Below are 12,154 nucleotides of genomic sequence, written 5' to 3' on the forward strand. Positions count from 1 at the left end.
CTGAAGTTAACTTTGGACAGTGTTTTTGTTCGGTATTTTAAAGGATCTGTCTTGATGGAGTGACATATTTCTAGTAAACATCTATAAAAAAATTCACATTAAAATGAAATGGTGAACTTCTTTAAAGTATTATTTGTCCAAGAACTGTTTGAATTATCACTGTGAACTCTAGCCTACTTGATATTATTTACCCGAAGCTCTGCCTTATTAATAAATTAATTCTTAAGCTTAAACAGGTGTTTTAGAGACAGAAATTTTATCTTTTCTTTTGTGCTGAAACACTTCCTTAATAGTTTCAAAGCAACTTTCACCGGTTGGTTGCCTTGGTGTTCAAGCGGTGAACGGGCCTCCGACTTGACCCAAGTCCGTCCTCCTTGGAAAACACTGAGCGGTCGGGTGCCTGATTCTAAACTCCGCTCTCAGCGTGGTATCCACGCGTAAACACGTTTCCATGACAACCATCCTTTTGATAGACAGTTCTTAGTCCCGCCTCCATGGCAGGACTAGCAAAATAAATTTGACGGTGCGTAGGGCGCGGTGTATGAGTAGCGAAGGCAGCTGAGGACGAAAGCAGATGTGTGTCGCTCAGCGTTATATTCTTAGGGCCCTTGTGCTTTGTTTATAATCATCTGACAGCTTCACAACTGGACTAGATCCAAGGCCCACTACACACTGGTCTTGTCTTCTAACAATTCTTTCGATCGTTCAGCAGCTTGCCCCATCTAGTGGCCGTTTCTAAATCACGTGTACCTTTAATGATGAACTAACAAGAATGATTGTCATATAAACCAAAATCAAAGCAGAAAAGCACCATCGCCCAGAAGATATAAGATTTCGTTTCTTAGTTCAGATGCCTGTTATTATCTACGTTTGATTTGTTTGTCCTTATTCAAGTGAACTTTCGAAAATTTGATGTCATTTTGTTAACATCGAATAAGTAAACCAAACTGCATAAGGAATTCCGAGCTCTGGGACATTGGCCCGCAAAATCATATCGGCCAGAAACCAGGCTCGAGAACAGACTACCTTCAAGCCTCAACTTTCTGATTCGGAGTAGGCTGATCTGACAGTCGTCATCGCGACTCGAGGACTTAACAGGCTCTGCTGTACTGTGTTAAGTAGGGTAAAAGGTGGCCGGCAACCACCATCTGAATTAGAAAAACAAAATCCAGCAGACAAGCTTCTTACAAACATTATGAAGATGGTCCAATGCGCTGGGTGCGATCGCCCCATCTTGGACCGATTTTTACTGAACGTTCTGGACAGATCCTGGCACACTAAATGCGTCCAGTGCTGCGAATGTAAATGCAACCTAACGGAAAAGTGCTTCTCTAGGGACGGAAAGCTCTACTGTCGAAATGACTTTTTCAAGTAAGATTATATATTATTAACGTACGACAAGGTAAACTGAGTTTCTTCATCAATAAATGTTAGAAAATATTAATAAGCCCAAAGCAAGCCAAATTCGGTTCAATGTTAAGTCAGAAATTAAATAATGCACATTGACTTATTAATCCCTCAAATAACTAAATATATTTATTTCGGTTTACAAAATTTGTCACAGTATTTGCTAAACTGATTACACAGATTTGATAAGTAAAGATCATTTAAACGAAGTAGGTTTTACTATTTTACTATCATTGTGTTTTCTATAAATTGTAACTGCCTGGAGTTTAGAAGTAGACGACGTTTCGGTCTGTATGCTAGAGCACGAAACGTTTTTCTCCGCTACACTCTAGGCACATGCAGTTACTAAGAGATTCAATGCCACAATGTAAAACTGTTACATATAAAGTTGTTTGTGTGTGATAATTTATCACATATCTCACAAAAACTTCCAGCTCATCCAACAAATTAAATACTCAGTTACAAATACGACTTTAAAGGTTGTAATAAAGCATCATATCATACATTTTTCTCTTGCTGATTTTGAAACATAAATAATTCTTATTTTCAACTGAAATATGTACAAACACGAATACGTTTATTTTGCGACGCTGTCTTACCAGGTTCTCATAATCGTTGAGGTAAAAGCCAGATGCACATGTGAACCTCACTTTACAGTATGTTGATTTTCTATTTGGGATAAGCTCCCAGGGGCACAGCGGTATGGGGTGGGCAGACCACAGATAGCCCACTGTGTAGCTTTGTGCTTAATTACACACAAACAAACGAAACAAACTATTTGGGATAAAATAAACAAGTAATTAAGTATGTACATCTATACGGTTGGTTGTACTGGTACAGATCACATCCAGTTTTTTCTTTTGCCTTTGACCTTATTACTACATGTTCCAGTGATAGTAATAGAAACATTTGATTAGAAATGTTTTCAGATGTTTAAAACTTTTGATATTATATTTCATTTGGCATTAACATTTGTTATTGGTAATATGAAAGTTTGTTTTTCGGATTTGCAAGTTTTTGTTTCAGTAAGCATGCACAATATCATATGTAAAGATTTTGCTTTCATTAGAAATTTACAAAGCTCTCTCATAACTGAAAATATTGTATATATACACGTATTCTTTATGTTTCATTGGAGGCGTAGCGAACATATATATATAATTTTATTCAGTTTACAAAAACGTTTGCTTTCGATGAACATGAAAAAATGATTTTAACATACTCAAATATTTACTTTCATGAGAAAATGTGAAGCTTTTGCAGAAGTTAAGAAATTTAATTTCACTTTGGTATTAACGTACAGCATGATAAATAGTACTTAAATAGCTGCACGTTTACTTGGCCAGGCTTGGCTTTTATTATAAACTTAAGACTACAGTAAGAAATATGTAAGTATTTATGTATGTTCTGATAATGTCTTCTTCGGATTGGTAGTTTCCGTTCATATTGAAGAATATTTTTGTAACTTTTCCAAAATAGATTATTTACAATCAAGTTTCATTTGAAATGATAGTTGTTCATTTCCAGATGACATGAAAACTTTGCCTTCTCATGTTGTTTATTGGCTAGAAAATGAATTTGAAAATAAATGCAGTTATAATGGCGGTTCCTAGTTTATTCCTTTTGAGAATTTCCCTTAAATTTTTAGTATATAATTTTTTTTAAGTCTTAAGTTAACTACTTAATTCGAAGACCCAACAGATGAATATTTTTCCATTTGAAATTCACTTTTCATTACAAAACAATAAACAGCTTCATAAAACTACGGGAAAAAGTAACGTTAAGGCAACGTATTTTCAGGAACTTTTTACAAAGTTACGTAAGTTTAGCGGAAACTATTTGCAAAATTTTCCTAAATACGGAAAATATTTCATTTTATAACGTATGTTGCTACTTTTTCAGTAGTTCCTCGGTGGGTTAGCGGTAAGTTCGTGGAAGTACAACACTAAAATCAGAAGTTCTATCACCAGATGGATAGAACACAAATAGCCTATTGTGTAGCCTCATACTAAAAACATTAGTGTTTTTTTGTTTTTGTAGTGAATTGTTCTTCTATAGGCTTAAGGCCGTAACACTTGAATTTAAATGTTTATGCATTAGAAATCGGTTTACTTACTTAATTGGGTTTGAATATAAATATACAATTAATCTAGAATCAGAAATAACTTTCAATCTTTATAATATACATTCATTTGGCCATATGATTTTAATTTGTAACTAAAAACCACAAATCATATTCAATTCAGCTTTTTATGAATAATAAAAATCAAGTTTCCTTTTTTTGTACTGTAAATCATATTGTAGCTAGCCTTTGTGTTCTATAACAGCATTTGAATAATCATACTTATATGGTACAACTCCATCCTCTGGAAGTAGAAACCACCTTTGTTCCAAGTCAGATGCGAGTCTATTGAAATATGCAGGCTTTGCTTTTCATCCTTTTATAAAGAAATCTGTGTTACCACAATATATAAAACTTGTATAGCTATGAAAAGTTACATTTTTCTATTTTATATTACACATTAAGTTTGAAGCATGTAACTTGCACTTTATAATATGATTTGGAATTTTTTCTCTGTTAACCACTCGTGTAACAAATGTAATGTAAAAAAGATTCGTAATGAACTTTTTTCAAACAAATCATGTGAAATCAGGTACTTGTAATAGCTAAGATAATTTTTAATAAAAAAATAACTTAAAATTTTATATACAACGCGTAAATTAGTGCTAACTTTTAGGTTTAATTATACAAGCATCGAAATTTCCAAAATTATTTATCCACTCGCAAACCTCAGCGATAAATACCATCTAATCGTTTTTAGCACGTTTCATACACAAACAACACCTGTAAATATGAACTTGTTTTGAATGGTATTCATTTCCACCCCCAACACGTTAATACGTAGCGTATAGAAAAACATGCATTCAGATGCTTAGATGAGAATTACATAAGTGAAGGGCCACTACGGGTGTTAAGCTGATGGTGATCACTGCTGCGTGCTGTGTGTGTGTTAGTTGGAAAAGTGATTGATTCATGACGTCCGTCTGTATTATTACAGTCACTTGTTAATTAAGTGATGGGACTGGTTTTCGGCTCGATGAGAAAGGCGGCCCATTAACTAAGCATTTAAAGAACTCTATATATATTTACTACGTAATCAACTAGGCACGTTCTTCTACACATGAGAATCTCTGTGACCTATATAAGTATGGATACGTTTAATTCTTCCTTGTTATTTCTTTATTTTCTTTAACACAGACTCACAATAGATGCTATACAGTAACGTTGACGGCAACGTACAGAAAACAATACTTGATGAACACGTGCAAGAGTCTCTATGATAATTTCTGTCTTTGTTGCTGTAGTTTTTATCCTAAACGTTTGTATTCAAGTAGAACATAATAAACAGTAGCGTATATTTCAGAATTTATAAACTCAAGGAACTGCTCATACCGAAACGTTCTGCAAATGTGTGCGTGTTTTAGTATACAAACACGCAAACATTTAAGGCTATATTACGGACTAGACACCCGATGTCGAGAGTAAGTATATATTTTAAAGTTCAGCCCGTTACAAATATCACATTAATGTTTTTACGTGATTCTGACGTACCACACCTGTTCTACGCTACCTTGCTCCACGTTATGATGAATTACCATCTTGAACAGGATGTGATTACTGCATCAATATTTCAAAATACTATCTGTACAAGTTTCTCCGAGAGTTACGAATCACTGTGATACAGTGTACGTTTAAATATTAGAATCTAGTATTTTGTTTCATACATAATATCTAGGATGATAATCTAATTATCAGTCAAACGTGATTACATTTGATTTTAGATTATAGTTTCGTTTTGATTCAGTTAATTGAAATTGTGTATAAAGAGCATACCATCGTCGGTATAATTTCAGCCTCTCAATAATTACTGTTTCATGATACTTTTAAATGTTTATTCAGTGTCCAACAGGGCTGCTTGACCAGTAGTTTCCAATTATTCAACCACTGTTAACCCTAACTGTAGTGGTGTGTATCCAAAGGAGACAAAAGCCAAAATATCTACCTTTAACTAATGGCGATAACGTTTTAAAGTCTATCTGGTCGTGATCAAGTATTCCCTACTTATTATTAAACTAAGGAGATGTGATTCTAACCATGTTAAGTATGTTACAAAATCCCATGTTGACTTCTATACTACGACGATATAAGTGGAACTGTGATTATTCAGATTAGCATTAATGAGAATTAATACGAAACACGAAACATTTTAAATGCTCAACATCGAGAGAGAGAAGGATAGAGACAAGTAAAACCAGACTGACAAACGTTGATCTAAGTAAATAAAAGCATGGTACATACTAGAATAGAAAATAAAGCATCTAAAGAAAGATATAATATTTGCGAAACGTTCGTGTCGTTGATTAACATTTACATATATGTTTGATTTATTCAATGAAATGATTTTATACTTGCTTTTTTTTTACTCTTTTGAATGAGCAACAGCAAAATGTTGTAAATATTATGCAAAATATGTTTTCCAGCATACTGATTTCCATATGCATATGTGAGTGTTTGTGAAAGTTATGCGTAAGTCAGGTGTGCATACAAATAATGGCTAGGCTTAGAGTATGATACTCCGTGTAGATCAGTTTCATGAATATGTAGCTATGACATGGGTTTATATAGGAGATATGGATTGCTCTATACTCTAGCTTTGAATAAAAGTGTATATTTTGTATTTACATTTCTGGAGTTTAGAGGACGGATTTCAGTCTTGTGTAGCCATAAATTGGACAGGTAAAGCTTCGCCATTGAACAATCCTTCGGAGTCTCTTTTGTATACTTTATTTGCACATCAAATTAGACATTACCTTTTGTTAAAGTGTGTTCAGTTATAACCATCGAAAATAATCTAAGTTGAGCGTTACATATGTATTTTTTGATAGTATTTTTCGTTAGTCTGTTTTCGATTTGAGTTAATGGTATAAGGTCTCTTACCATATACGTATGACCCCGTTTTTTAATCGCAGGTATAAGAATAGACCGAGAAACTGGCACTAGGAGATTGGATGTAAGCAGCATGTACTAACTTACAGGTTTTCTATACATTGTGAAACGGTTTTTTTTTTTGGTAAAATATAGTCTTTGAATAGACCCATACTATTACTAGAACTACCAAAACCAATAGCGGCTATGTATACATTTCTTAGTTTTGATTTAACTATTTATCTTGTAAGCCAGTACTTAATTGATAGCTTGAGATTTGACTATGAATTTTACTAAGTTTAGGATGTAATATGATTTGTGATCTTTATAACAAAAGTCACTATTTGAATTACTTTATCTAATTTTTTTATAAGATCGTATACGTTATGTGTAATTAAGTTATTTTTTAGATTATTTGGCCTACCTTTTTTACAATAATTCTTACGATCTGAATAAAGTCATCATTTAGATATTTTAGTTTAGTTTCTATTAAAGACATTGCAATATTTATAAAGTCATTATTTCTGGTGTGCTTCAGATGTTTGTACCAGGTTAATTTATGCATTCTTCAAGCTTGAATCGAATTTGGTTCAGATTCAAATGTGCCTGACATGTTCTGATAATGAGAGTTTATAAACAAAATAATGCTTATTTATTCATACTTTATTGAGTTTATGCGAAAAACAACATTAGTTAATTGCTGTGTCAATTTAAACTTAGATCATTTGACGCACCTGGTTTTTCCCAGCTCTCACAGTTTTAAGATCGCCTATGGAAAGATCATTTACAGTTTAATTCGTTAAAGAAACCGATCGAGCTGAAGCAAAAGGTTCCTATATATGTGAAGTTTTTTATCTGCCAGTCCTTTAATTTCACTGCTATGTTATATAAACGTATTATTATTATTTGTTGGTTGTCTGACCCAACCTTTGATATATGAATATAAGATTTGGCGCGTGCAGCTCGTTTATCACGGTTAGAAGTCACTCACGAGCTGCTGTGATTCCTTAGAGTTAGGTTATGCATGGTAATTTAGAGTATTTATAACCGTTATGCTATTGTAGCTAATTAGAGACTAATATTAATGTATGGTGAAATTATTCGTGAAGGAGATTGGGAAGTGCAGAATCACAAGCATCGTCGGTCAGACCGATATACAAAAAAGGTACTTTAAAGGACCTTCGTGGCTGCACTCGCGTTAGCCGCGTTCTAATTATTCTCATGGAATTAAGTAATATTCAGCGCCTTAGACGCTGAGATCTCGCACGTAAAAACAACGATTCTGATCCTAAAGATTGTACTGCGCGGGACAATTTCTATTTTTTTTTTTACTTACATTTTGTTTTAAACAATTCTGACTTGTAATTATCTAATATAGAGTACTTTTTTAATATTTAGGCAATGTGTCTACTGATACTAAAAATCACAAAAACTAACAACAGAAAAAACGTTTTTTCTTGTGCAAACACAAAAGTCTCTATATTTTGTTTTTATGCAGGTATTCTCAGCTATAATCGCTATAGGTCAAATTATCATAAAGATTTATAGAGTAAAATCTAGAAAAACAGGCACATGAAATCCAAATATACAGATTGGAACATAAATATGACATATGATGATAAACTTGATTTTTTTGTTGCTATATAGCACAAAGTTGCACAGTGGGATATATTTGCTATTCCTGTCGCAGGTATCGAAACTTGAATTTATGCGTTGTAAGCCGTGAGACTCACCGCTGGGCCATTTCGGGCAAGTAATAAACATAAACATATGAGGCATTTCTTAAACCCATTAAGTAAACGTATAATGCTCGATAGATTTTCAGAAAGTAAAATAAAATGGGGAAGGTTTAATAGTCAGTCAGGTTTTATAACCTAGAACACACTATTAAAATTTAAATGATCGTCAAATTTCGTAACACTAACTAATAAAGCTTTAATATTTTGTTAAATTTCATGACTTAATACCAACTGCTTTAGGTTTAAAGGTCGACAAATTTCGTAACACTAACTACTACGGCTGTAACTGTTTATGAAAGTTCACGACTTTACACCAACTATTTTAGGCTTAAAGGTCGACAAATTTCGTAACACTAACTACTAAAGCTTAAGTTTCATGACTTAAAACCAACTATTTTAGGTTTAAAGGTCGGCAAATTTCGTAACTTAAAACCACTACTGAAAATGTCAAGTTTTACCCTAAATTCAACAGCTGAAGATTTTAAGCCTACTAAATCAAAACCGATCACAGTTAATGATCTGTCAGTGTATAGATATTGATATTTTAATAAACATTAACGATACAAATAAGATTTTTCCTTGGAGAATGGGAGATATATAGCTCTAACAAAAATGCATTTACAACTTTAAAAAAATTAAAGGAATATAAACTAGAAGTTCAGCCTTAGAGAAACATATGTTTTTTTAGAAAAATATAAATATAGATAGATAACAATTTAAAAGTAAATGACAATAAAATTACTAATTGTTTCACTTTTTATCCTCTGGCTCTGAGCGCCACAGTATATACTTTTGTTATCCTTAACTATTTATTATATTCGTTTTGCACATATAACCAGTCATTGACCATAACACCAAGGTTACATGAACTATACAGTATTAATTTACTTGAAAAAAATGAAACTATAAAGAAGACTCTTAATTTGTAGACATTCCAGTGATAGTAGCTTCTAGTGACAATTCCAGAAACCTTAGAATATCCAGAGGTTTTATCCTATCTGTAATGATTATAATATTGAAGAATAAGAATTTCGATGAATCATTGAGCTAAGCATTTACTTATATAGTTTCTTATAAATAGACTTTACAATAAGGATTGTCAGCTTTATTTGAACTGATAAACTAGAATTGATGTATATATCAGTGTGCGTGTATGTTTATAAATGGGCTCAAGCAGCTACTTAACGCGTGGTGCAATCGTAATGAACTATTTTTAACAATGACAATTATCATAAGGTGTTTATGAACCATTAAATATGCTAATCCCATTAAGAGAGAAAATAAAACTATGATTAGTGATGTTAGGAAAACACTTAGCTTCAAAAATCAATTAGACACAAAAATATCAAACCATATAACCCGAGCACTTTCGAAAAGTAGACTTTTAATTCACCAGGGGCAAACAGTTTGATCGCTGATGAAGAAAGATTCACCGTTTCAAAGCGCTCAAGTTATACGGTCTCGTAGTTTTCTTTAAACTATAATTACTCGTAGAGCTCAATGGTAACTCTCGTTTATTTCATAATTCATATACAGGGACAAAATTACTTCTGAAAGAACATTCATTTGAATTAAAAATATTAGATTATTGCTTCCTTCCTTCTGTTTTTGTACATGAATATGTAGTTTAAGTTAATTTAAAAATTCAGTAATGTAATGTAAAAATAAAGATTATATAAGACCGTGGGCTTTTTTGAAGAGTTCTTTATAAATATGATTTGCATAAAAACACGTCTTGACCGGTCTAAGCTGTTTCCAGTTTTACACTGTATTTAGAAAAAAGGTAAATGATACTCAATGCTTCGATTTGTTTAATTCAAGACAACCAATTAGTCAATCAGTGTAATAATAAGCCAGCTAGTTGTAAAAAATTATAGAACAACACATACACGTTTTTAATAACTGATAGAAAAACGGGCAAAACAAAAAGGTGAGTAATTTTGATTTTGAAATTAACTGTTGTGTAATACCTGCTCATTTTCTTATATGTTTTTTCTTTTCTTTTTTTGCTGAGAATTTGTCACAAACTGCCAAAACAAACGTTAAAAGCTAGTAGCCAAAGAGTGACTATTACCTAGACAAATGTATGATCTTCTAAAACTAGATCTAGGGGGATGCTCACATGCGTTAGTAATCAGTTTTGATTACAATTTTACACACTATTTGAAAATATCAGTAACGCAATTGCATTTATCTCTAGAAATAATTTCGTTGATCATTTAACATAAGAAGCTTTTGCGCGTACATATATTATCAAATTAGGTACTTATACAGAAGCCATCATTAGTAAAATACTCCTACAAACATTTCTGCAAAGGCCACACTCAGCACAAACAAACAAAAAAAAACGAATAAGTATTACCCTGAGGTAAAACAAAAACACCATCACACAAACATCTAAATGAAAATTCAAAATGCTATAATCTAGCTAAAACCAAAGTTTTTCGCCATAGACTACTTACTTACTCATTTTGTAACATTTACTCCATTATGTATTCCACATAAGTGGTGTAATGCAATGTTGCCCTAGTTATACTTTATGTAGAAAGAACCTTATGTTAAACATTGGCTATAAACGACTAGGTCGAAGATCCCAATGCTCAAGCATAGCAATTCCTAGTTTAGGAAGCTCAACCAATCAGCAGCACATTTCTCCGAAAAAAAAAAAGTTTACTTTTAACAGAATAGCGTGATTGACTGGCACACACATCACATCTTCATGGGTGAAAGTACGACATATAGCCACTCCAGCCTTTGATCTTCCGATACACATCCCAGCACATTAACAACTAGGCTACGCATGGTTTTTCATGCATTATTCGTAATTAGTCTTTGCCGTATCATTTTTTCCCCTTCAGACTTTCATCGTTTATAACATTTTTTTTTATTTTAAGTTACAATAAAGAGATACAGTATAATAAAAAGTTCATTAAGCTGATAAGTATTATCACAAGTATTTTGGCTTTTTGATTTTAGGAATGAGTTTTGGTTATAAATTTAGGTTGCAAGGGCAATACAGATTAAATTAAATTGTAAGCTTTATTAATCACACTGAAGTTTTTATATTTAATTGTAAATGATTTCTAACGCAGAATTCATCATATGTATCAAACATTATGATTTTTCAAGTAAGTATAATTTTAATAACAATTTTCACTGACTTTATTTGTATAACAAAGAGGTTCATAGAATTACCACTCAGTAATACAAACACAATACATAAAATAATTAAAGGTTTGTTTGTTTTAGAGCAAAACCATATTGGCCCATCTATTGTGCCCACTGTTTGGAATCGAACCCCGGATTTTAGCTTTTTAAGTTCGTGAACTTACCGCGGTCCTACTAGGAATAACAATTAAAGGCTAATTCGATGTGCAATGTTATAAGTACAAAGGGAAAAAATCACTGTTATAAAATAACGTTAATCATTCTCTTCAAATTATTCGTATACAAGTCAAGCGACCAATATTGTAATACAAATTATTGGTCATTCAGACCTTACTCTCTCTATAATTCTCTCACATAGTCGTGTGTCATATTTCACTTTGATGTGAATTACACTGTTCAAGAACCATCGATAAACCTTAAAGAAAACAATTGGATGTTTCACTAATTTGTCATCGGAAAAATCGAAGCTGACCAATCATAATAAACTGTGTCGTGAATTGTCTGCAAGTGTCTCAAAGTGTCGCTAGCAAAATGTGAAACTGATTTCAAATGAATGATAAGATACATAGCAAACCAAAGAGAAAACCCTCCACAACACAAGCAGACGACTGTTATTTGCCGATTCCGGCTTACGATAATCGTGAGTTACATGCTCGGGGATTGTTTCGAGTGCTCGCAGCTGCAACTGGATGTCTTGTTGGTATACATGTCGAAACATAAATCACAAAGGCAGTCATTATACCATATGCTCAGTGTTGTGTTTTGCATTCCCAGCAAGGCACAAAACTGCTTGCCAAAAACAAATTCAATGGATCATTGATGCGTACGTGATGCAATATTAATTTAGCAGATT

At 32.7% G+C, this 12,154-nt stretch overlaps 1 protein-coding gene across 2 annotated transcripts in view; it reads left to right on the plus strand.

Moving 5' to 3' along the window:
* The first annotated feature begins 564 nt into the window (after positions 1-564).
* Positions 565-12,154, plus strand: part of LOC106457438 (LIM/homeobox protein Lhx5-like) — a 127,157-nt gene continuing 115,567 nt past the window's right edge. For both annotated transcript variants that reach the window (XM_022383387.1, XM_022383388.1), the window contains exon 1: positions 565-1,371. In XM_022383387.1, coding sequence (XP_022239095.1) covers positions 1,196-1,371 — 176 coding nt within the window. In that variant the 5' untranslated portion in view covers positions 565-1,195. The remainder of the gene's footprint in view (positions 1,372-12,154) is intronic.

The sequence above is a fragment of the Limulus polyphemus genome, unplaced genomic scaffold (assembly GCF_000517525.1).
Source record: "Limulus polyphemus unplaced genomic scaffold, Limulus_polyphemus-2.1.2 Scaffold331, whole genome shotgun sequence".
NCBI classification, from domain to species: Eukaryota; Metazoa; Arthropoda; class Merostomata; order Xiphosura; family Limulidae; genus Limulus; species Limulus polyphemus.